Below are 25,920 nucleotides of genomic sequence, written 5' to 3' on the forward strand. Positions count from 1 at the left end.
TGGTGACAGAGCACTTGCCTGGCACCTGTGAGGCCCTGATTCCATCTGCAGCACCTCAACAAAACAAAACACGCACTCTTGCTAAGGCATGTTTACGTCCAGGATTTGTTTCTCCTGGGTTATCAATTTTTTTTGACGTAAAGTTGTTCATAACCCTCTTTACTGATGCAGCATCATTACAAAGCCTCTGTGGGGGTCAGTTATAATGTCTCCCTTTTCCTGTCTGAGCTTGTCTGAATCTCTGGTCTAGCCAAGGGTTTGTCTATTTCCTTCCTCCCTCCCTCCCACCCTTCTCCTCCCTCCCTCCCTCCCTCCCTCCCTCCCTTTTCCTCCTTCCTTCCTTCTTCCCTCTCTTTCTTAAAACCATATCTTTGTTTTGTTGATCTTATGTAGTGTTTTTTTTTTTTTCAAATCTCTATTTCATTATTTCTCCTCTAATCTTTATTATTTCTTTCCTGTTATTGATTCTGGATTTGGTTCCTGTTTTCCAAGTTCCTGGATATGCAGTGGTAGATTGTTGATTTGTCTCTTTCTACTTTTCTAAATGTTGGTGTTGATTGCTATGAACTTTCCTCTTAGTACAGCTTTGGCCGCATCCCATAGTTTTGGTGTTTGGTCTCCATTTTCATTTGTTCCAAGAGATTTTTAAATTTTCTTCTTGATTTCTTCCTCAATCCATTGGTTGTTAAGAGTAAGGTATTTGATTTCCATTATTTGTAGAGTTTTTCTGTTTTGATTTCCAGTTTTATTGCATTATAGTTGGAAGAGAGATACTTGATATAATTTCAATTTTTAATGATTTCTTATGGGTTGTGGTGTAGATCAATGGTAACGTTTATGCTTGGCACGTGTGAGACCTGATATTGATCCATAGCACCACAAAAATAAATTTTTTTTGTGGGGGATGATGAAACTTATTTTGTGGCTTATCATATGATCTGTTCTAGAGAATGCTCCATGTACTGATGAGAGGGATGTGTACTCTGCAGCTGTTGGATGGAATGTTCTGTGGTTGTCTTTTGGGTCCGTTTGGTCTAGGATGCCATTTGATTCTGTTTCTTTGTCTATTTTCTGTCTGGTTGATCTATCTGTTGCTGAAAGTGAGGTGTCAATGTGCTCTGCTGTTATTGTATTGGAATGTGTCTCTTTCATTAGGTCTGTTAATATTTGCTTTCTATGTTTGGGTGCTATGATATTGGTTGCATATTTATTTAGAATTACTTCTTCTTGCTGACGGTTATCATCATGTAATGGCCTTTAAAGCCTATTTTCTCCAAGTTTGGCTATTCCTGCTTCTTTTGGATTCTGTTTGCAGGGGATACCTCACTCCACTCTTCTCCTCCGGTCTATGTGTGTTCTTAGGGGCAAAGTGAGTTTCTTATGAGCACACGTGGGTATTTTTCATTTTTTAAAAATCCATTCAGTCCCTCGTTGCCTTTGGATTGGAGAATTAATCCTCCTACATTCACGGTGAGTATCAGTAGGTGAGGTCGCACCGCTGCCATTTGTCAGCTTGCTCTCTGGTGTTATTTTAGTCCCTTTCCTTCTCGTTCTCACACGGTCTTCCTTTGTGGTGAAGTGAGCCCCTCCAGAGTGTGTTTTGATCTCACTGTTTATTTTTGGTTTGTCTATCATACATTTTTGCTTTGAAATGCTGTGAGGCTTACAAGAACGTCTTTTGATACAACAGCTGTTCGGAGAGGATAGTAACTTAACATAATCATCAGGATAAAAAGAGGAACTATAATAATTAAAACCCTGGGCTGGGGATGTAGCACGGTGGTGGAGCGCTTGCCTAGCATGGGTGACGCCTGGGGTTTCATCCCCAGCACCGCAGAAAACACAAAAGCAACAGTAACAACCAACCAACCTGCCAGCCTACCAACTAGCCAATCAACCAACCCACCAGCCACCACCACTAAAAAATTCTGCACCTGCCCTTTGTTCCTCCCCATATTTGAATTTTTGTTGTTCTATTGTACATATTTTTGGATTTTCCGTCTCTCAACATATTAATGTAATCATTATTATTTCGAGTTGGTCAGTTTTTTGGTCCTGTTAGTAGAGATAATGGTTCTGCATCATGTCTACAGCATTGGAGCTTTCTGAATATGTTTGCATGCCCTTACCAGTTTTACACCTTCTGATGTTTTCTTAGTGACATCTTTTTTTTTTTTGGTACTGGGGATCAAACCCAAGGCGCTTAACCCCACTGAGCCACATCCCCAGCCATTTTTATTTTTTATAAAAAATAGAGGACAGGGCCTTGCTGTTGCTGAGACTGGCCTTGAACTTGCCGTCCTCCGGCCTCAGCCTCCATTTTTCTGGGACCACAGGTATGCACCACCACGCCTGTCTTAACATCTCTCTTTCAGTTTGAAGAGCTCCCGTTGGCGTTTTGTGTCAGACAGGTCTGAGGAGAGACCCTCTCGGCTTCTGTTTGGGAGGGAATGCCTTCACCCCTCCTTCGCTTCCGGCTGTGCTGGGTGCAGAGTTCTCAGTCAGCACTTCTCTCTCAGGTGCCCTGAGAAGCCCAGGCCGCTCTCCAGGCCCGATAGGTTCTGCTGAGAGGGGGCTCCAGGGAACGGGGACCCCTTTGAATCGTTTCTCTTCTCTTGCTGCCTCAAGAAGCTTCCCTTTAACTCAGACCTTTGAGAACTGGGTTATCAGCTCTTGATTGAGTTCAGCCTGGTGACCTCTGACCTTTCCGTGCCTGGAGTTCTCCAGGTTTGGGACGAGTTCTGTTATTGTGTCTCTGAAGAAGCTTCTGGCGTTCTCAGGTCCTCCCTGGACTCCAGTACGGAGGTTACAAAGAATGTTGCCAAGGGTTTTTTGCAGTGCTTGGAATGAGCCCAGCACCTGACACGTGCTTGTAAGCACTCCGCTGCTCAGCTGCGTCCCCAGGCCTGACGACGTCTATTTTATCTTATTTACTTACTTATTTTTGGTACTAGGGATTGATCCCGGAGGTGCCGCACCACTGAGCCAGATCCCCGTCCTTTTCATTTTTCTTGTAAGGCAGAGTCTCACTCAGTTTCTTAGGTCTTGCTGAATTGCTGAGGCTGACCTCAAACTTACAATCCTCTTGCCTCAACCTCCGCGCGCTGGGCTTAGGGGTGTGCACCTGGCACAAGGTGTCCTTTGCAGGAACAGGTGAACAGCCGGATGAGGGACACAGAGCAAAGGCCGGAAGGTTCCTGAGTCCAGGTCCTTTTGCCCGTGGTTTGGGGTCCTCCGCCCTCTTGGCAGTGGTTGTGCTCAGAACCCTCTCCTCTGGGGGTCTGTGGAGGCTCCATGAGGTAGGCATGGCCGACCACCCAGTGGTGAAGTCAGCCTCCGTCTCCTCCTCCCAGCGCCCCAGGGGCTGAAGGTTCCAGCCTCCGACACACGATGGTCCAGGGGCAGCTGCCCCCAGAACCAGGAGACCCTCACGGGTGTGAATTCAGAGCTGAACGGAAGCAGCTTGTGAACAGCAAACCACGTTCCTCTGACCTGCCGTCAGGAGGTTCCCAGGGCTGTGGGAGTCGGCCAGGAAGGGCACTGGGCGTGAGGGTCAGACGTCCATTTCTTACTGTCCCGGTCACAGCTGCTGCCCAGGGCCCTCCCCCAGTGCTCCCCCCGCCTCCCCTTGCTGGGGGACAGACCTCGGCTGCTGTGGACGCCTTTCAGCCCGGGCCTCAGGCAGGGTCGCCCCAGTCCCTCGCCCACCCGTGCTGCCCGTGCCGGTGCCTGTTATCGCCGCCTTCCCACCCCTGCTCCTCCCGCCTTTCTGTCTCTTCTGAGAAAACCACAACTGTCTTCCCCACAGGAACCAACGACAAGCCAGGGGGTCCCCACTACATCCTGCGCTGGACGTCGCCCCAGGTCATCAAGGAGACCCACCAGCCCCTGGGGGACTGGCGCTACTCGTATATGCAGTGACCCCTGAGCCGCCCGTCACCTCTGTCCCTCCAGACCACTGGCCCACTGCACTGACCCGCCCAGCCCCTCCTCTGGTGCCCTGTGGACAGCTCCCCTCGGAGCCAACCTGGACGCCCTCCTGGCCGCTGACCATCCCTTGCCCCTTGGTGTCGGGTGCCTGGGGCTTGGGTTTGAGATCGTGTGGGGAGGAACAGGACACTGTCCCCTCTCCTGTCGGCCACCCTGAAGTCCTGTCGGCAGGGACGACCTGGTCACTGTCCCCTCTCCTGTTGGCCACCCTGAAGTCCTGTCAGCAGGAACGACCTGGTGCCGGCAGGTTCTGTGTCACCTCCCTCTCCCCACACGGGGCTGGTGACTCGGGCCAGGGGAACAGAGGGACAGCTGTTGGGACCCCGTGGGAAAGGAGGCAGCTGTCCCAGGTGAGGGCGGCCGGGTGGCACCAGCTGGCCTTGCCCCCTTGCTCGCCTTCCTCACTCTGTGTCCAGACCACCGAGCCGGCCCTGAGCCCAGCCAAATGCCTTACATGCCGTGCCTTCCTCCAGGCCGTCACTCCTGGCCACCTGCCACCATGCTGTGCGGGAGTGACAGTCCTGCGTTGGCTGTGACTTTGGACACCTTGGGTGGCCTTCGTTCTTGGGCTGTCCTTTATCTCTGCAGTCCCGCCCACAGACACGTCCACTTCAGAGCCCGTCTCGGGCCAGGAGTTCCCTGCCCCTTGACTCCCAGAGCCCGGGCCCTGACCTGGCCAGGGAGGCTGCCTGTGGCTCCCCGAGCAGCTGTCCTGGGTGCACCAGTCCATGGCCGGGGTGACTCCCCAGGCTGGGTTCTGGGTGCTCAGAGGAGCGACTTCCAGGCCCAGGGCATGCTGGGTCCTCCAGGGCCCCTGCACGTGACCCAGGGAGCTGGTGTGGCTGTTCCCAAGCGCCCTGATTGACACCGTGGCCCACGGCTGGGCGAGGGCTCTGTGTACCCTCAGGCTCTGTGTCCCATGCGGGCTGGGGTCGGGCTGGGCAGGCAGGAGGTGTTCCTGGTTCTACCCTGTGAGGTGGCGGCAGGGTGCGGCGCCACCCAATAAAATGCCTGTCACCTGATCAGAGCCGCGGTCTCTGTGGTGGGAGGGCGAGCGCCGCTGACTTCCCCTCTAAGCCTGATGGCACTGCCAGTGTGTGGTCAGGTGGCGCCCGGTGCCCTCAAGTGAGGGGAGGAAGGGCGGGCCCGGATGTTTGGGAGTGCCCGCTGGAGGTGGCAGGAGCTCCGGAGCTGGAGGGCCTGGGTTCAGATCCCGGCGCCCTGCCTCCCAGACAGGTGCTCTCCAAAAGGTTTGCCACCTCTCTGATCGTCTGTCTCTTCATCTGTAAAACCCCTTACGCGCACACACAGGTCACCAAGGGAGTTAGCGAGTTGATTCAGGTAGGTGTTTAGGATGGCGCCAGAGGTAGAGGCTGTTCCCCATTTACCCAGGGTTGTCGTAAAAACCACTCTCACACACTGATGGGTCAATTCTATGTCAGCTTGGTTGGGACACAGCACCCAGATGTTTGACTAAATATTCTGGATATTTCTGTGATGGTATTTTTTACATAAGAACAACATCTAAATTGATGGACTTTTTAAAAAGGAAAGAGATCACCCTTCATAATGTGAGTGGACCTCACATGGTCAACTGAAGCCTTAGTAGAACAAGAATGAGCGATGCTGGGCGCCATGGCACACGCCTGTAACCCCAGCGGCTTGGGAGGCTGAGGCGGGAGGACGGTGAGTTCAATCCCAGCCTCGGCAGATTAGTGAGGCCCGTAGCATCTCAGCAAGACCGTCTCTAAATAAAGTATAAAAAAGGGCTGGGGATGTGGCTCAGTGGTAAAGCAGCCCTGGGCTCAATCCCTGGTTCTAAAAGAAAGAATGAGCAGGAGGGACTTGGCCAGCATTGTGCCCTTGGACGGGAACCGCCTCCTGGGTCTCCAGCCTGCCTGCCCACTATGCAGAATTTGAACTTAAGTCATCTGCAGTCACATGAGCCAATTCCTTGAAGTCTGTCTCCCTCTTGTATGTCCCCTGTGCTGGGGACTAAACCCAGGGCTGCTCCACCCCTGAGCTGAGTCCCAACCCTTTTCATTCTTTATTTTGCGACCCAAGGATCTGGCATCACTGAGAATCAGCCCAGCTCTGTGCAGCCCCCGAACTCATTGTCTCCCACACCCTGTGTCCATGCCTGGTGCTGACCACCCTGGGGAGACCTCAGCTCAACTGAAGGCCTGGAGGGGAGCGACTGTGGCCAGCTAGCTGGAGCCTGGTCCCTGACTTCTGGAGGGACATGTCCTGGCCTGTGTCCACCTGCAGGGGACAGGAGGGCCTTTCCTAGCCCACAGCTCCTGTCCGCAGCCCACCCATCAGGACCATCGGTGTGGAGGGTCTCAGAGCTCAGGAGGCAGGTGGGCATGAGGCTCCTTGGCGGGACCCCTCCTGACGCCCTGGTGGCCACCACTGATTTGTGCAAGATGGAACTTCCGTCCAGACAGGAAGGCCACGAGAGGCTGGGCCAGGGACAAAGGACGGTACCTGGAGCTCCCTGCCGGGGCTCGCGGAGGTGAAGGCTGGCATCTCCTAATCAAGGCCGCGTGTGACTTGCTCGGGGGCGCGGTGCAGAGCTGGCTAGGGCTTGACCTGCTTCGGCTCACGTGGCCTCCCTGTTCTGTGGTGCTGGGGACGCGGCCCGGACCCCACGAATGCTAGGTCAGCACTCTGCCCCGAGCTGCACCCCCGGCTCACGGGGCCTTGGCGGTCACCTTACCAGGTCAGTGGCTCTGGCTTCTGTCGCAGGGTGATGGAGGTCAGAGGTGGAAGAACTAGCCCAGGGGCAGGCCGGGCCAGCCTCTGCTCCCTGGCCAGCTGCTCCCCCAGGGCCCCCACACGAATCCTCTGCTGCTGTCCTTTTGTCTCGCTGGGGCAAGGGGACAAAGCCGCCACCCACTGTGTTCCCGTGGCCCTCCCCCACCCTGAGCAGGGGATCAGTGGCCTTCAAGGGCCCAGCGGCTGCTCCCTGCCTGGGGAACTCGGGCCCTGTCCATGGTCATCACAGCAAGTCCCCGTGTCCGCGGTCACCGAGGAGCCCCTTCATTTCCCTACTGTGGCCAGGGGCCCAGCCGCAGCCCTGGTTGGAGCGGAACCATTTGACTGGGGCCGGACGTCCCTGCCACCGCTGTCCCACGGACTTCCAGCCGTGCGTGCACCCTAAGGAAATGAGCGGCCACCTGTGCCGGTTCCAAGCCACCAGGCTGGCCCAGAGCTTGAGCTGGGGCCGGGGGCCGAGGAAGCGCAGGGCGCAGGCCCACCCCGGCAGCCCGAGTCTTCGTGAGCTCGCCCACCGCCCTTCCTCGGCCATCGGGCTCCTGGTGCTCGATGCTTTAGATACCACGTCTGGCCTCTGCGCGGCCCCGAGTGCTTCCATTTTATAGACGAGGAAACTGAGGCCCAGATAGGTCAACTGGTACCCCAGGAGCAAAGGGCCAGCCTGGCTTGTCCCACATCCCCATTGGCCAGGCGCTTGGGCCTAACCGGCCCCAGAGCTGGACGAGCTTGGGATGGGACCCCCGCCTTCACCCTCTTCCCTGTGTTTTGACGCCCCTGCTCCGGGCGTGGCATCCTCGGGAAGCTGAGGATGAAATGAAATGTTTGAAAATAGCGTCCCGGTTCCATGGCCTGGCAGAGAGCGCTGGGTAAGGAACACGTGGATCCACCTCTGCCAGGCGTCTGCGTCCCAGGGACACGCCGGCCGAAGGGGGTTCAGGTCTAGCTGAGAACCTCCCTGTGGGGAGGTCTTCCCACTGGTTTTCTTGGAGCACGCCAGCCTGGGAGGGAGCTGAGGAGATTTGAGGCCCATTTTACAGATGAGAGACGGAGGCTCAGGGACACAGGGAGACCCAGGTGAGTTTGGTGAGGGGGTGCAGCGGCTCTCTGGGCTGCAGGGGCCGAGCCTGCTGCAGCAGAGTCGCCCAGCAGGGCAGGTCCTAGGTGACCCCTGAGGCCAGCCTGAGCGTCCTCTCTCCGAGAGGCAGGTGGGGAGGCTGCCGGAACTGAGCCCTCTGAGGCTGTGCTTCGGCCTCCCCAGCGGGCCTCCCCTGGCTGGCTCGAGGGCAGCTTGTCGCCCTGCCCTTCTCTGGGAGGCCTGCTTGCCCACCCCACCCCGCCCTCGGCTGGGGTCCCAGCAGCCCAGGAGGGTGCGCTGTGGGGTGGGGGGAGAAGTAAGTGGAAAAGTGGAGATGGTGGGGGGCCCGGCAGGGTTACCCTGGGCCCAGCCCCTTCCAGCCACCAGGGCCGGGGGAGGGACATTCAGGGCAGCACATTCCAGCTGCTGTGCCCAGGTCCTTCCTGTGAGCACGGGGGAGCAGATGCCAAGGCAGATGGGCACCTTCTGGGCTGTCATTTCCATGGCCTGTCCTGCCCCTGTCCCCACGGACTTTGCATAAGCCTGTCATGGCTGACTGTCACCGTGGCCGCCAGTGGCCACAGAGCCAGCCCGGGGCACCAGGCCCTGGACCAGGCCGTGAGGGTGGCAGAAGCATTGGTCCCCTGGGGCGCGTGCCATGTGTGCGGCACTGAAGGACAGTCACGGACGCGTCATCTCGAGGACACTGGACGGCATCCACTCGGTCCCCCTAGGACCAGAGGCCAGGTGTGGGGCACCTGTCCGGCGCTCCTCCTGGAGCTTGGTCTTCAGAGAGCATCTGTCCATGCTGACGGCCCGCACAGCGGAACCCCGTTATTCCTCTTTATTGGAACCCCTCAGGCCCCAGGGTCCTGTGGTCTCCACTGCAGCCTTGGCAGCTTCCGTTCATGTACCTGCTGAGTAGCTGTGACTGAGAGACTGCCCCTCTCTGAACCTCAGTCTCCTTTTCTGCAGGATGGGAAGATAACGGTCACACCTTGAAAGGTAGAATAGCACAGGGCCTGGCAGGTGGAGAGCCCTCGGGACACGTCACGGTAGGAACACCCCGTGGGCAAGATGTCCTGGACTCCAGAGCCCAGGGCACAGGTCTGCCTCCCCAGGAGCTCCCAGCTGGCCGGGCCGTCTTCCTCCCACCCAGCTCAGCGGCAGCAGGGCTGACCCGACGCACTTTGATTGACCTGGCGAGCGCCAGGGGAAGTCCACCTGCCTTTTGGGACTCTGGGCAGCTGCCCCTGGACCTCAGTTTCCCTGTCTGTGTGATGGGTAGAGTGCCTATCTGCAGCCACCCAGTGTGGACACCAAAGCCACCTGGGCTGTCCTGCAGGGGCCCTGAGGTCTGTGTCCAGCTGCAGCCGTGTGCCTCGCTGGCCCTGACCCTCGTGCTGTGCCCAGCCCAGCTTGCTGCACCAGTGGCTTCCCAGCTCCAACATCCCTCTGTCCCCTCCTCACGAATGACACAGGCCTCGTGGTGCCCCTGTGCCTGTGCCGGGGGGCCCTTCCCCACACCTGGGTCTCGAGGGGTCCCGGTGTGGGGAGGGCAGCCCTGCCCACCCCCACAGGAGGCGCGGTGACGGCTCCTGCGGACAGAAACCTCGGGGGCAGGCCTGGGGCCACCAGCGGATCCCGAGTCCAGGCCTCGCCTGCCGGGTTCTCTGCTTTTCGGTGCTGGGGTGTGAGCCCACCGCTGCGTCCCCAGTCCCTTTACTTTCTGAGACGAGGTCTCACTGAGTTGGCCAGGCTGGCGGGGAGGCTGTGGTCCTCCTGCCTCAGCCTCCCGAGTTGCTGGGATCCCAGCGTGGCTGCCACGTCCCACTTGTTTCAAATGCCCACCGACTGACCTTGGGGACATTGCGAGGGAGGGGAACCCCCAACTCTGGAGCTGCTGAAGACGTCCAGCTCCTTCAGGGCAACTTTGAGACACTCTGGGGACATGTGGGGACATTTTCAGCTGGGGAAGGAGCCAGGGATGTCCCTCGTGGCTGTTATAAAAGGGACCAGCTAGCACTTTGGCAATCTCGCCTTTCTCCAGGGCCTGCTCAGAGCCCTGCTGTTTGCACGTGCTGTTATTTAATTCCCACACCACAGTCCCATGAGACAGTTATTAGTGTGAGTGGGGAGGAAACAGAGCCTCAGAGAGGTTAACCAACCTGCCTGTGGTCACACAGCAGAGCTGATGTCAGATAAAGGTCAGTCAGAATCATGCTGCCTCAGGGTTCCCAGCAGGAATTGGTCCCAAGACAAGGCTGGTACAGGTGCTGGTGACATACAGGTGAGAAGGACCTTACTGCCCAGAGTGGATCCTTGAACAGGGGTGGGGCCGCGTCAGAGGAGGAGCGGGCTTGACCGGGGTGGGTAGGGAGGAACCCTGGGGTCTCTGTCACCTCTTCGTATTTTGGAGCCCCCTCCTGTCAGCACTAGGGACCCCACCTAAGGCGAAAGCCAGGGACAGCTCTGGTCAGCCGGTTTGCCGGCCGAGGCTGCGTGAGGCCCCACGTCAGGGCGTGGCCCGGCTCTGCTGGTGGCGTGTCCTCATCCACCTCCGGGCCGGCACCCCGACTCTACGGAATTCCAACTTCCTGTCTGACAGCACCCCTGCCCTGGGCGCAGAGTCCTGGGGCCTCGGGGGCTCAGCACAGAGCTGGCCGGGTGCTGGGCTGACCGCAGCCGCTGTCAGGAGCCAGGCCCCCAAACAGCAGCCCTGTGACGTCACGTGGCGTGGCGGGTAGGCCACCTGCCTGGGGTCAGACTGTGGCCTGAGTCCCCGCGTGGCTGCACTCCGAGCTCCTCCATGCTGGGCCTCCTCACCTGTGAGGTGGGGTTGGGGACGCTCCGGCTGTGGGGAGCCCTGGAGGAGAGGGGGCGGCGGGCGCCCCTGGTCCTGGCTCCTGCTGACAGAGGCCACTGGCACCGGACACGCCGGGGCCGGGTACCACGGGTCAGGCCCAGGCTTGTGGGGCTCTGGAGTTGGTGGCCACTCTCTCCTGGGAGTGCCGCGTCCTCGACCTCTGAAGTGTCGGCCGTGGGGGGAGGAAAGCTGTTCCCAGCCAAGTGGCGGAGGTGAGGGTGTGGCCAGCCGAGGGGCTCCTCTCCCAGAAGGGAGCCCGCAGCGCAGGGCCCCTCCTTCTGCCTCCTTCCCTGCCGCACCCGCCCTGGCGCCCCACGGTCGCGGCCGGACTGTCGCTATGTAAATGTCTGTGCAAATGCCCTGTGTCAGCCTCCGGCTCCCGGGAGGCAGGGCCGCTGGACCTCACTCGCGGCCATGGGGCCCCAGGCCAGGACGCTGCACTGCTTGCTGATCTTGCTGCAGGCGCTGGCGGGGCCGGCGGCCCACAACTCCGACTTCTATCTGGCTGGGGACTACCTGCTGGGCGGCCTCTTCACCCTCCACGCCAACATGAAGGGCCCCGCCCACCTCAATGTGCTGCAGGTGCCCAAGTGCGAGGAGTGAGTCTCAGCGTGAGGCCGGGTGGGGAGCAGGCCGGGCCAGGACGAGGCCTCAGGGCCACTCCGCCCCTCGCCCGGCCAGCCCGCGGGAGCTGTGGCCGTGCAGCGCGTGTAACTCAATCTCTGACGACCGTGCTGTGTGACCCCCGGACCCCGCCCTGTCTCTGCAGGGAGACGGGACGTTGGGGCTGAGAGGAGGCCTGGGGACACCAGACCTCTGCTCCCTGCTGTGGCGATGGGACTGCCCGCGAGGCCACGCAGGCGGTTAGACGGGACGTGCCCTCGACGGCAGAGGGCGGCTTCTCAGATTCTGGGACTGGACGGGGGGTCTGCGTTTTCTGGGGTGGCAGGGGCTGCAGGGGTCTCTGCGGCCTCCTCCACGAGCCCCTTGGGACGTGTCCACCTGGAGATGAGGTGGACATCTCCCTGCAGCGGAAGGCGGGCGCTGGAGCCAGCCTGGATGACGGTGACCCTGGCACAGGAGGGGCCTTCTGGGAGACGGGGAGGGAGACGGCGAGGGCCCGCCTGGGCGCACGCCCGACTCCACGCCAGGACCAGCTGGCTGCGCAGGTCGAGGGCCTCGGTGCCGGTGGTGACGCCAAGTGAGCTGCTGGCACTTCCGATGCCGAGACGTGAGGGCAGCCTAGTGACGGCGAGGCTGGTGGTGAAAGTGGCTGGGAGACTGGTGCTGCCAAGCGGTGATGTCGGTGTTGGTGACAAGGGTGATGGAGGTGGTGGCTAATCATGGTGGTGATGATGGTGGTGGTGATGGTGGTGGTGATGGTGGTGGTGATGATGGTGGTGATGATGGTGGTGGTGATGGTGATGATGGTGGTGGTGGTGGTGATGGTGATGATGGTGGTGATGGTGGTGGTGATGATGGTGATGGTGATGGTGGTGGTGGTAATGGTGGTGGTGATGATGGTGGTGGTGATGGTGATGATGGTGGTGGTGATGGTGGTGATGGTGATGTGGTGATGCTAGTGATGGTGATGGTGATGGTGGTGATGATGGTGATGGTGGTGATGGTGATGGTGATGATGGTGATGGTGATGGTGATGGTGGTGGTGGTTAATTTTGGTAATGGTGGTGGTGGTGATGGTGGTGGTGGTTAATTTTGATGATGGTGGTTAATTTTGGTGATGGCAGTAGTGATGGTGATGGTGGTGGTGGCTAATCATGGTGATGGAGGTGGTGGTGATGGTGGTGATAGTGATAATGGTGGTGGTGATGGTGATGGTGATGGCAGTTAATTTTGGTGATGGTGGTGGTGGTGATGGTGCTGGTCTTTGTGGTGCTGATGGTGATGGTGGTAATGATTGCAAAGACGTAGTGACAGCGGTGGTGGTGACTTTGGTGACAGTTACAGGGGGCAATGCTGGTGACCCTGGGGGTGATGGAGGTGTCCGTGGGTGATGGGGCGTTAGTGACGGTGGCGACAGGGATCAGCGTGGTGGTCACAGTGGTCACAGGGACGAGTGACCTGGAGGTGTGCGGGAGGCGGGCGGCTAGCCTCCGCCCGCGCCCACCTCCCGGCCATGGCCCCAGGTTCGATGTGAAGGTGCTGGGCTACAACCTCATGCAGGCCATGCGCTTTGCGGTGGAGGAGGTCAACAACCAGAGCAGCCTGCTGCCCGGTGTGCGGCTGGGCTACGAGATGGTGGACATCTGCTACCTCTCCAACAACGTGCAGCCCGTGCTCTACTTCCTGGCGCAGGACGACTACTTCCTGCCCGTCCTCGAGGACTACAGCCACTACGTGCCCCGCGTGGTGGCCGTCATCGGCCCCGACAACTCTGAGGCCACCATGACGGTGGCCAACTTCCTCTCCCTCTTCCTCCTTCCACAGGTGAGGCTGCCGAACCCTGGGAGGAGGGGCTGTGGCCGGAGACAGGACGGGGTGGCCCAGGGGCTCAGAAGCCCCTTCCCCATGGTGGTGGGAACACGAGCAGGGGCGGGGCCTCAACCCCAGCCTCGGGGAGGCCGCCCAGGCTTTGGAGGCAGACGGGCCTGGGGCGCATCAGCTGCTGTGAGGCCCGTGGCAAACCTCTGAGCCCTTCTGAGCCCGTGTCCCCACCTGTCAAGCGAGAGGGTGAGCGTTCCCTTCCAGGTCTGTCTGCAACGGGAGCGTTTGACCCATGAGACTTTCCAGCACATAGTAGGTGGTCAGTAGTGTGACGGTTGTTACGTAGAGCTCAGGAACGAACACTCAGAGCGCTCTGGGTTCTGCAAACACGCCCAGCACGGATCCGCCTGGTCAGCGTGACCACTGCTGTACCTATTGTCAAGATTGGAAGTGCCCCGTCCAGAACCGGCACGTGGAGCTGACTCACTGGAGAGCCGCTGGCGTAAGACTTGGCACACAGTAGGCTGCTACAGCTGGAACCACTGCTGCGGTTTTTAGTATTAAAGCACCTAGCTCAGGGTCTCGACACTCAGTAGGTGCTCAGTAAGTGCTCGTATTTTCATGTGAAACATCTAGTCCAGGACTGGTTATTTTGTCACTCAGGGAACAACTCTCTTGAGCACCTACTGCGCGCCAGGTGCTGTTGAAGGTGCTGGGGTTACAGCTGGGAACCAAGGAAGCAAATGTCACTGCCCTCTTGGGGTTTGTCTTCTAGGGGGGGGGACGACAGATGAAAGCAATCGCTGCTCCGGAATGTCCGAAGGCGAGAAGCGCCGTGGATCAGGGCCAAGCTGAGCCACCCGGGGAGGGAGGGGAAGGCGGGGACAGATGGAGACGGGTGGAGGGGAGGCGCAGTTTTCAACAGGGTGAGGGGGAGAAGGAGCTCCGCGGACATGTGGGAGAAGCACATTCCGGGAGGAGGCGGCAGCAGGTGCAAAGGCCCGGAGGCAGCCGCTGTGTTCAGAGAACTGGGACCAGGACCAGGGCTGGGAGAGCAGAAGTCAGGGAGGAAGGGCTGGAGCCGCTGGGGACACCACACGGTGGAGCCGCTGGGGGCCACCACAGGAGTCTGGCTTCTCCTGGGTGACACTGGGGGTTGGGGTGGGTTCTGAACAGAGGAGCGGTGTGATGTCATGGTACACAGGGTCGACTCGGCTAAGAGTGGGCAGCGTGGGGGAAGGTGGGAGGACCCCGTGGGTCCAGGCCAGGGATGATGATGGCCGACGGGGCCCGAGGGGGAGGTGGCAGGTCCTGGGTGGACGTTCTGAGGTTTGCCGATGGTGAGAGGTGAGGACAGGCTCCCCGTTGAGGGAGGCCGGAGGTCGCGACCTGGCAGGTTTCCAGGTGGTGGGCGCGGAGTCCGGGGTGCGTGAGGTGTGAGAGGTCGGCAGGCGGTCGCAAAGCCAGCCTGGTGTCCCCTCTGTCCCCGCGTGGCCGGAGCGGGTGTGTAGCGGGAGTGTTGGCGTGGAAACGGTGTCTGCCACCAGGAGGCTGCGTGGGGTGGCCCAGGGAAGGAGAGTGGGTGGAAAAGAGCCAGCAGCTCCGGGGGGCAGACGGTGAGCTGGGGACACCAGGAGGGTGGCGAGGTGGAGGCCAGGGAAGAAACAGGGCCTGCCGATGAGCCCATGATGGCGGAGGTGCTCAGGACACACAGTAGGTGCTCAGGAAATGTTACAGGGTGACCGGAAGGACAACATGCAGATGGCCTCACCTGGGTATGACTCCCACTAAGTGCTGCTGACTGTGATGATGACAGTGAATGTCACCTAGCCAGGGATTGGCACACAGTAGGTGCTTCAGAAGTGCTACTGCAGTGATAATCATGCTGCTGCTGATGTAAAGCACCTAGCCAGTGTGGCACACAGTAGGTGCTCAATGTCACCTAGCCAGTGCATGGCACACAGTAGGTGCTCAATAAGTGCTACTGCAGTGATATAATGCTGCTGCTGATATAAAGCACCTAGCCAGCGCGGCACACAGTAGGTGCTCAATGTCATCTAACCAGGGCGTGGCACACAGTAGGTGCTCAATGTCACCTAGCCAGGGTGTGGCACATAGTAGGTACTCAATAAGTGCTACTGCAGTGATATAATGCTGCTGCTGATATAAAGCACCTAGCCAGCGTGGCACACAGTAGGTGCTCAATGTCACCTAACCAGGGCGTGGCACACAGTAGGCGCTCAATAAGTGCTACTGCAGTGATATAATGCTGCTGCTGATGTAAAGCACCTAGCCAGTGTGGCACACAGTAGGTGCTCACACGTGACCGCAGGATGACCCCGACAGTGATGGTGGGAACGCCCAGCCCTGGCATGGCTCACGGCACGGGTTCCCCAAGTGTCACTGAGGTGGTGACAGCAGGTGGGCCCCTTCCCCGGGCGCCTGGCTAAGCAGTGGCCCCTCCCTCTGGCAGATCACCTACAGCGCCATCTCCGACCAGCTGCGCAACAAGCTGCGCTACCCGGCCACGCTGCGCACGGTGCCCAGCGCCAGCCACCACATCGAGGCCATGGTGCAGCTGATGCTGCACTTCGGCTGGAACTGGATCGTGGTGCTGGTGAGCGACGACGACTACGGCCGCGACAACAGCCAGCGGCTGGGCGACCGGCTGGCGGACGGTAGCGACATCTGCATCGCCTTCCAAGAGGCGCTGCCCATGCCCGCGCCCGACCGGACGCTGACGCCCGCGCAGCAGGCGCGCCTGGGGGACATCCTGCTCAAGCTGCGGCGCAGCACGGCGCGCGTGGTGGTGGTCTTCTCGCCCGAGCTGGTGCTGCACGCCTTCTTCGCAGAGGTGCTGCGCTGGAACCTCACCGGCACCGTATGGATCGCCTCCGAGTCTTGGGCCATCGACCCCGTGCTGCACAACCTCACCGAGCTGCGCCGCACGGGCACCTTCCTGGGCATCACCATCCAGAGGGTGCCCATGCTGGGCTTCAGCGAGTTCCGCGTGCGCCGCTCTCAGGACGGGCCGCCGCCCCCCAGCGGGACCAGCCCGCGGGCCACCTGCAACCAGCAGTGCGACGCCTGCCTGAACACCACCGAGTCCTTCAGCGCCATCCTCACCAGCTCCGGAGAGCGCGTGGTCTACAGCGTGTACTCGGCCGTCTACGCCGTGGCCCACGCCCTGCACAGCCTCCTGCGCTGCACCCAGACCAGCTGCGTCAAGGAGGTGGTCTACCCCTGGCGGGTGAGGCCCGGGGCACGGCCAGGCCCCGATCCATGGAACCAGGGTCCTTCCCGGTGCCCAAGCAGAATTCCTTTTGAAATGAGTGGCCATCCAAGAGTCAGTCTGTCCTTGGAGATCAGGGCAGAAGTTGCCGGAATGAAGTCCCCGGGGCAGGGGGAGTGTCAGGGTCCCCTGCAGGGTCTCCAGGGTTGAGGGCCTGTTTCCCACGAGCTCTCTGAGGCTGCATCTGGTGTGCGGATCTATTCCCTCTCCTGTTCTGCATCGCCTTGATTCTGATCTGGAATTTAAATCTCCGTGTTTCTGGATTCGCCCACAAACACACCACCCGGAAGCCTTCGAGGCTGTGGAAAGTTTTACTGAGGGTCGGGGGAGCAGAGGGGAGTCAGAGGTGCATATGCTGTGCTTTGCTACTAGACACCTCTGTTCTTTAACAGGTCCAGAGTCAGGACCTCACCCACTGAGCAGGCAAGGGAGGAGACCAGCCCCAGTCTCTTAGGCATCTGTCACTGCCCGTCCCCCAGATGAAGGGAGCCCTGGATCCCCAGTGTAGCCCAACGGATCATCTCATTTATGGGGGGAAAACCTAGGAGACAGATTGGTGGGCTCTCTCAGCTGGAAGCTCTTTTGGGGTCAGCCCAGAGAGGTTCAGTAACTTGCACAAAGTCACACAGAAAATTGAAGACAAGGAGTAGGACTGGAATTCAGGCCAGAGGATGTCCCGTTCAGAGCACACTCTGGTCAGTACCAGTCTTTGGGGTGGGCAGAGACTAGAAAGAGAGCTGACCCTCAGAGTCAGAGTGGGGAGACAGGACCAGGGTGTGGGGCCATCCCCAGCTGGCCTTTCGAGTGAGAGAGCGTGGGCTGGGCCCTTAAGGATGACCATGTGACTTGCAGGCCAGAGGAACCCCGGGTCCCTGGGAGGAGGTGAGCCCGAGGTGTTTCTCGGGCCCTGCTCTACGCCCCCAGCAGAGGTTAACTCGGAGGCCGGCAGACAGAGGACCCTGATGTTCCCTCTGAAGAAGAGGAGACTGTGTTCCCAGAGGTTAAGTGACAGGCGCAAGGCCTCAGGCCAGTGGCCGAGCTGAGGGCTGGACCCGGGAGCTTCTGGTTCCAGAGCCAGGACGCTTGGGCTGCAGAGCCTCCCACACTGCTTCTTCCTGGAGACTCCCGGGCGGTGGGCGGGGGCGCTGGCCCGGGTCTGGCCAGTCAGATGCCGTCCACTTCCCTCCCTTCCTCTGACCCCGCCAGCTCCTGGAGAAGATCTGGAAGGTGAACTTCACCCTCCTGGGCAACCAGATCTTCTTCGACCAGCAGGGGGACATGCCCATGCGCTTGGACATCGTCGAGTGGCAGTGGGACGTCAGGCAGAATCCTTTCCGCAGCATCGCCTCTTACTACCCCACCCAGGGGCAGCTGAGGGACATCCAGAACGTCTCCTGGCACACCCACAACAACACGGTCAGTCCCGGACACCGGCGGTGGGCGGCCTGGGCGCTTTCCTAAGGAGCAGACCGGGAGATTGACAGGCGGGCAGGGTGGGGGTCCGTCCTTCCCTGTTGGCGGAGGCCTGGGTATTCAGGGCTTTCTGGCTCCTGGGGACAGAAAGTAGACTTTACTGAGTGTGTTGCCAGGCCCTGTGCGAAGGACCTCAGTTCTCCCGTCAGCCCCAGGGGCTGGAGGCTTCCCGTTTAAGAGTTCAGACACTGAAGGCACAGAGAGGTTGTGTGACTTGCCTACCCCACACAGCTTGTCCACAGTGGTGCTTCTTCGTATGTAGGACTCTGGCTCAGCCTGTCGTTGGAGTCTCCTGTTTTATACAGGTGGCCACGCCCTCAGCTGTGTCTGACGTCTGTCCATCTGCAGCTCTTCTGTTTCACCCTCTTTGGAAAATAGACCATCAGAATTCTGCAGGAGTGGGTGGGATACAGACCAGCCTGGTGGAGCTGGGGAGGGGGTCTAGGACCTGGAAGCATCTCCACGATCCTTCATCACTCTCCTGTGACAACCTCCCATCCCCCACCCCGACATGGTGGCCGGGGTTGCTGGTTCCTCAGCTTCTCCAGGGGGTGGTCATGGAGTGGAGCTGGCGAGGCCTCTGTTGGTCTGGGGTCTGGGGCTGCAGTGAGAGAGTCACATGCGTGGGGCAGAAGCAGACAGTCCTGGGGGCTGGAAGTCTGAGCTCGAGGTGTGGCGGGGCTGGTTGCTGCATAGGCTGTGACTGCTGCAGGCCTCTCCTGGCTTCTGGAGGCTCTGGCCCTCTCCGGCGCTCTCCGGCCCTCCCCAGCCCTCCCCGGCCCTCCCCGGCCCTCCCCGGCCCTCCCTGGCCCTCTCTGGTCCTCTCCGGCCCTCTCCGGTCCTCTCTGGTCCTCTCTGGCTCTCTCCGGCCCTCTCCCGCCCTCTCCGGCCCTCTCCGGCCCTCTCCGACCCTCTCTGGTCCTCTCTGGTCCTCCCCGGCCCTCTCTGGTCCTCCCCGGCCCTCTCCGACCCTCCCTGGCCCTCCCCGGCCCTCTCTGGCCTTCTCTGGCCCTCTCTGGTCCTCTCTGGCCCTCTCCGGCCCTCTCCGACCCTCTCCGGCCCTCTCCGGCGCTCTCCGGCGCTCTCCGGCGCTCTCTGGTGTACTCCACCTCCATCTCCTCTTGGCCAGGCCTTCTGTTCTCAGGAGTCCAAATGTCCCTCTGTAGAAGGGCACCAGTCATAATGGATTCGGGAACGGCCCCTTTCCTTACGCCCTCTTCCTAACTAATTGTATCTGCAGGGACCCTGTTTCTGATCAGGTCACCTACTGAGGTCCTGGGGGTGAGGACTTCAGGGGGGACACAGTTCAGCCTACAATACTGTTTTAGCCTGGGGTCTCCCCAGAAAGCAGAGCCTGAGGAAAGGGTTTCTGTGCAAGCGATGAGTCCAGAATGTTCTCCCCGTGGGTACAGAGGGGGCCAGAGGGTTCACTGGGGAGGAAGGAGCGTCGGTCCGAGTGAGGCCCTCCGCCGGACCCTGCGTGAGCACGTCAGCTCGATCCTACCAGGTCCTTCCCAGCGGGGAATCGGGCAGCACCCATCTGCTGTCCCCCGCCAGGGTTGTCAGTGGGAATTAACCCTGTGTTTCCGGGTCACGCGTGCGTGAGTGCCCAGCAGCTTCTGAGCCATTTTTAACTGTACGGTATAGTGACGGGTCTGTGCCCCAGATCTCTAAAATCTTTCATCTTGAAAACTGAAACTCATTTTTGAGTTTCCAGTGAATGACCCCCGTCCCTCCCGCCCTCACTCCCTGGGAACCAGCATCGCACTTTGTGTCTCTGCCAGTTTGACTACTTCAGTAACTTGTGGAAGTAGAATCCGACAGTATTTGTCTCTTTGAGAAGGTCTATTGTGTTTTTATTTTTATTAACCTCAAAGTTTTTCTGATTTCCCTTGTGAATACTTTGATCCATTGTTGATTAGGAGTGGGTTATTTAAGGTCCCTGTATTTTGAATTTCCCAAATTCCCTTCTGTTGTTGACTTTTGATTTCATTACGGTGTGGCTGGAGAACATACCTGGCATGATTTCAATCCTTTTACATTTATTAAAACTTGTTTTTGACCTGCTATGCAGTCTGTCCTGGAGAACGGTCATAGTTTGGGTCTGGGATGTCCCTGGAGACTCACATATTGAAGGATTGGTCCCCAGCTGGTGACTCTATTGGGAGGGGGTGGAAACTTTAGGAGGTGGAGCCTAGTTGGAAAAGGTGGGTCCCTGGGGTTCTTTGAAGGGTATATTTTGTCCCTGGACTTTTCCTCTCTCTCTGCTTCCTGGCCACCCTGAGGCGAGCTGCTTGGCTTCACCACACTCTACTGCCATGACGTCCCATTCCCTCAACCCCCAGGCTCAGAAACAATGGAGTTGGTCGACCATGGACTGAAACCTCTGAAATCTTGAGCCAAAATAAATATTTCCTCCTCTTAGTTGATTTTCTCAGGCATTTTCTCACAGTGACAGGCAGCTGACTCACACAAAAAAGTCCCACGTGCACTTGAGAAGATTATGTATTCCATTGCTGTTGGGTAGCGTGGTGTAGGTGTTCTTTGGGTCTTGTTGGTTGATGGTGCTGTTCGAGTCTTTTATTTCATCATTGATCTTCTTTTTAGTTCTGTAAACTACTGAAAGTGTAATAGTGAAGTTTCCACCTATTGAATAGTATATGCTAAATTACCTATTCTTTCAATTCTGATTTTTTTTTTTTGCTTTATGCTTTTTTTTTTTTTTTTTTGGGCTCTTTTGTTGAGGGCATATATGTTTATGTTATAATTGCTGTTTTTCCTGGATGGAATGAGTATTTACTATTATAAAATATCCCTTCTTTTCTTCTAGTAACCATATTTGGTTGGTATTTCTCCCCTCTGGCTTCCTTTGAGATTTTTGTCCATTATTGCAGTTTAATGTGCTCAGGTGTAATTTCCTTGGCATTTATTCTGCTTGGTGTTCTCTGGGCTCCCTGCATCTGTGCTTTGGTGTCTGTCATTGATTCTGGAAAATTCTCAGTCCCTATTACTTTAATTCTTTCTTCTGTCACTTTATCTCTTTTCCTTCTGGGGACGTAGTTGTCCCTGGTTCTTGGACACTCTGGTCCCCACCCCCGATACTTTTTGTTTTTCAGTTTGGGAAATTCCTGTTGACAGATTCTTGACCCAACTCAGTCTTCCCTCAGTTGTATCCACCCACTGATGAGCCCACAGTGGCACTTTCCATTTCTGTTATTTTATTTGGGTCTTTTTATATCTAGCATTACCTTTCTATTTGTGCCTAGAATTTCCATTTTACTACTGAAAATTACTCATCATTTCTTATTTTGCCCACTTGTTCAAGTAGAGCTCTTAGCCAATTAATCAGTTATTTTAAATTCCTTATCTGATAATTCCAAAATATTGGTCATATCTGAGTCTGGTTCTAATGACTGTATTGTCTCTTCAGACTATTTTTTTTTTTTTTTTGTCGTTGTTGTGTTGGGTAAAAGGAACTGAGGTAAATATTTTCAGTATGAGATTTTAGGCTTCTTTACTCTTTTATGCACTGTGGTGCCTTAAGCTAAAATTTCCTCCCCTGTCCTCTTTTGAGTCTCCCCTAATGCCTTTGGGCTTCCCTGGAGACTCTTTCTTAGAGTCCGGGCCTTGCAGTTCTTGGCGTTGGTCCTCTGTCACTGTGTAGGAGCCTGATGGATGTGGTGGGGATCTAGGGGAGGGGACGCATCCATGCATCCTGAGATCAGGTCTCAGTCTTCCCACAAGCCTGCGCCCGACGGGCCCCTCGCCCTTAGGTCTCTGCCCAGGACCACCCACCCAGCGAGGCCTTCCTCAGCTGCCGCACTTGACGCTGCAGCCTGCTCGCCAGCATCCCCCCTCCCGGGCACTGTTTTGCTTTCTTTGTGGTATTTGTAACCCTCTGTCTGTCACGTTTCATATTCACAGGTTTTTGTCTCTCTTCCCTTAAAAAAATACTCATTCCGTTAGAGCAGGAGCTTTGTCCCCTTTAGGTCACTGCTGCATTCCCAGGGCCTTGCATCAGTATGGTCCAGTGAGTTCCTGAGGAACGAATAGCAGGATGAGAGTCCAGGGCCTCAGCTCCGACCGATTTGGTTCTTTAGGCCGCGAGGAGGAGGTCGTCCAGTTCAGAAGTGGGGGAGGGTACGTGGCAATGCTGGCCGGCTGCAGGTCTGCGTGAGGTGTGCGTGTGTGTGCATGCATATGCATGTGTGTGTGCACGTGTGTGTGTGCATGTGTGTTCACGTGTGCGTGTGTGCATGCATGTGCATGCGTGCGTGTGCACGTGTGCGTGTGTGCATGCGTGTGTGCACATGTGCATGCGTGTGTGCACATGTGCATGTGTGTGCGTGCATGTGCGTGTGTGTGCATGTGCGTGCGTGCACATGTGCATGTGTGTGCGTGCATGTGTGTGCATGCGTGTGTGCATGTGTGTGCACATGTGCACGTGTGTGCGTGCGTGTGTGTATGTGTATGTGTGTGCACATGTACATGTGCGTGTGTGCGTGTGCGTGTGCGTGTGTGTGTGCGTGTGTGTTGGTGACCACACACCCGCTGCGAGGCGGAGAGGCCCAGGGAAGCCTGCTGGGGATCTGATGTCTTCTCGTGATGGACGCGTCAGGGAGGGTGAGAAGTCTGGAAATGTCATCTGATGGCCACGCACAAGAGGGACGGCAGGGAGGAACGTGAAGACAGACCTCAGAGAGCCTGGACTTCAGGGTCGAGAGGAGAGGGGCTGTGGGGTCAGGTGGCCCAGCAGCCACACCCCTGGTCAGGGCCCCGGACTCCTCCCATGTGTCCTCGGTGACACTTTCCTCGTTTGTCTCAGAACGACCTTCATGCAGCCCAGACCCAGCAGGCTGCTTGCACCCCGAGGACCCTACGTGGTCAGTGTGTCAGAGACGAGTTAACCTCTCAGCTCTGCCACACATGCCGCCCGCCGCCGCCGCCGCTCCTGGTCACGCCCTCCTCTGCTGCCTCGCTGCTCTTTCTGTTTCCTCTCCGTGCGTGATGCTTGGAGGCCTCCTTTGTGCTGGAATCTTCTATGTTCTAGAAATCTTCACAGTGAAATCAACGAGCGTGGTCACTGCCCCGCTGTGGAAACCCCTGCCCCTCCAGAAGGGATGTGCTAATTGACAGTCTTGGTTGCAAGTGACAGAAAATCATGGTAGCAAAGAGTTAATTTATTGCTCTTAGAATTGAAAACTCTTGAGGTAGATGGTGGGGCTTCAGGCAAGGATGGATCCAGGGTCTCACTCTCTCCATCTCTCAGATCCTTCCTTGGGTACTTTGTTCCCTTTGTGACAAGATGGCTGCCAGCAGCCCTAGGTTGCCTCCTGTCCTTTCAGCACTTTGAAAAGTCTGTCTCAACAGTTGGATGCTTCCACCAGAGGAAGGTGGACTAGGTCTTGGGCAGGTAAAACCAAGAGGGTCCTACGAGGGTACAATTCTAATGGCATTTCCAGCCTCTGTCCCTTTGCTAGGGAGGGCCAGGCTTCCCTCCCCTGAGCATCTGGCTTCTTGGGGAGAGGACGGAGGCCCGAGTGTCGGGACAGGGACTCAGGGTCTCGTCCTGCTCTCTCCAGGTGCCCACGTCCATGTGTTCCAAGGACTGTGAGCTGGGCCAAAGGAAGAAGGCCGTGGGCATCCACCCCTGCTGCTTCGAGTGCATCGACTGCTCCCCGGGCACCTTCCGCAACCAGACCTCAGGTACGGCCCCTCGGCCAGCCCGCAGGTCCGCAGCCCTGCCCGCACCCCGCCCGTCCCACCCTCCACCAGACCTCTGCTCCACTCGCCGGCCTGCACCCCGTCCTGCCCCGGGGAGGTTAGTGCCCACGTCCACATCCTCCGTGGTCCCCCGTACCTGGTGTGGAGAAGCCACGGCAGGCTGGCTCAGGGCCAGAGGCAGGCCACGCTCCCCCCACAGAACACACAGCCCAGGGCCTGGCCAGAGAGTGTTCACACAGTGACGCGGGAACGGATGAATAGTGGCTGTCCCAACGGAAGGAAGGTCCTGCGCGCAGAGACCAGCGTGGTTAGAGCACAGCGCCATTGCTCAGTGGGCGTGGGTCGGAGGACTCGATGGCAAGGCGGATCCTCTCCCGGGAGACACAGCTGCGGGGGTGTCACCTGTGTCCACTGGGGTTTAGCACAGTTCAGCTGAGGCTCAGCGTCTGTATCTCATGACTTCATTGATAGCAGATGAAGCGGGTGGTCTCACCTCCTGGTAGAAGCGCTAGCATGTGCCTACGGAGCTCGGGCACCGGGGAAGGACTTCCCTGGCCTCCCTACCCCAGGGGCTGGCTTTCGCCCGTCTCTCTGTGGCCTTCCCTCTCGGGTGCCTACCACAGAGTTAGTGCTAGGAACAGTCGACCGAGCGGTTCCTTGAAGTAGCTGAGCATCGCTCCCACCAGAGGCAGGTCTTGGGCAGGAGGGATTACAGTTGGCAGACTCTGAGTCAAGGGCCCCGGGTTCAAGTCCTGCCTCCTTCACTTACGGACTCTGTGGCTTTGGGAGAACTAGTCAACCTGGTTGAACCTCAGTTTCCTCATCTGTGAAAGGGCGTTGCTGGGGGCACTTGGAGAGCCAGCGTGAGCCTCGGTGAAGGTGGCCCGCGCTGCCCGAGTCCCTCTAACCTGCGCCCAGGTGGGGCGCGGGGGCGGCTGCAGCTGACGGGGCTGCTGTGGTCTTGCAGATGAGTTTGTGTGCCAGCCCTGCCCGAGCGCCATGTGGTCTCGCAGGAAAGACACCTCCTGCTTCCAGCGGCGGCTGGCCTTCCTCGAGTGGCAGGAGGCCCCCACCATCTTCGTGGCCTTGCTGGCCGCCCTGGGCTTCTCCAGCACGCTGGCCATCCTGGTCATATTCTGGCGGCACCGCCCGACGCCCATGGTCCGCTCGGCCGGAGGCCCCATGAGCTTCCTGATGCTGGTGCCGCTGCTGCTGGCCTTCGCCATGGTGCCGGTGTACGTGGGGCCGCCCACGGTCCTCACCTGCCTCTGCCGCCAAGCCTTCTTCACCCTCTGCTTCACCGTCTGCGTCTCCTGCATCGCCGTGCGCTCCTTCCAGATCGTGTGCATCTTCAAGATGGCCAGCCGCCTCCCGCGGGCCTACGGCTTCTGGGTGCGCTACCACGGGCCCTACGTCTTCGTGGCGGTCATGACGGCCATCAAGGCAGCCATCGTGGCGGGCAACATGCTGGCCACGACCACCAGCCCCACCGTCCGTTCCGACCCCGACGATCCCAACGTCATGATCGCCTCCTGCCACCCCAACTACCGCAACGGGCTGCTGTTCAACACCAGCATGGACCTGCTCCTCTCCGTGGTGGGCTTCAGCTTCGCCTACCTGGGCAAGGAGCTGCCCACCAACTACAACGAGGCCAGGTTCATCACCCTCAGCATGGCCTTCTCCTTCACCTCCTCCGTCTCCCTCTGCACCTTCATGTCGGTGCACGACGGGGTGCTGGTCACCATCATGGACGTCCTGGTCACGGTGCTCAACTTCCTGGCCATCAGCCTGGGCTACTTCGGCCCCAAGTGCTACATGATGCTCTTCTACCCGGAGCGCAACACGCCAGCCTACTTCAGCAGCATGATCCAGGGCTACACCATGAGGAGGGACTAGCCCTGCCCGCGGGCCTCTGGGTGTGCAAGACGGGGGCCAAGGTCTTGCTCGTGGACTCACGAGAACGGGGTGGTCACGCCTGGGTATCCACCTCGCCCTGGGCTCCCGCCTGGCATTCCTCTGAGGTTTGCAGCCTGGCCTTTAACCCACTCGGCGATGGATGCCCAAAAATATCCACGCTTCCTTCCTTTCCCTTGAGCTGTTCCACTTGGCGGGGGCTGCCACGCGCTTCTGATGACCCAAGGTGACCTACGGTCTCCAAGGACAGTCTGACTTTGCAGCTCACTGCCGCCACCCGGTGGTCACGCTGGGCACCTGCAGGTTGCGGCTCACTGTCCTGAGTCACGTTGGAGGTGGAGGGAAACCAGCCGCTGGGGCTGG

At 58.4% G+C, this 25,920-nt stretch overlaps 2 protein-coding genes across 2 annotated transcripts in view; both read left to right on the forward strand.

The window, feature by feature from the left end:
- The window catches only part of Aldh4a1 (aldehyde dehydrogenase 4 family member A1), a 29,481-nt gene extending 24,604 nt beyond the window's left edge, over positions 1–4,877 (forward strand). The window contains exon 15 of the mRNA XM_047546632.1: positions 3,809–4,877. Coding sequence (XP_047402588.1) covers positions 3,809–3,921 — 113 coding nt within the window. The 3' untranslated portion in view covers positions 3,922–4,877. The remainder of the gene's footprint in view (positions 1–3,808) is intronic.
- A 624-nt stretch (positions 4,878–5,501) lies between these two features.
- Tas1r2 (taste 1 receptor member 2) lies at positions 5,502–25,920 on the forward strand. The gene is made up of 8 exons (XM_047546624.1): positions 5,502–6,350; positions 6,434–6,712; positions 8,819–11,308; positions 12,857–13,157; positions 15,628–16,404; positions 17,653–17,862; positions 23,502–23,625; positions 24,611–25,920. The coding sequence occupies exons 3-8, from the start codon at positions 11,124–11,126 to the stop codon at positions 25,537–25,539; spliced, it is 2,526 nt and encodes an 841-aa protein (XP_047402580.1). The 5' UTR covers positions 5,502–6,350; positions 6,434–6,712; positions 8,819–11,123; the 3' UTR covers positions 25,540–25,920.

Source organism: Sciurus carolinensis, chromosome 1 (genome assembly GCF_902686445.1).
Source record: "Sciurus carolinensis chromosome 1, mSciCar1.2, whole genome shotgun sequence".
Lineage (NCBI taxonomy): Eukaryota > Metazoa > Chordata > Mammalia > Rodentia > Sciuridae > Sciurus > Sciurus carolinensis.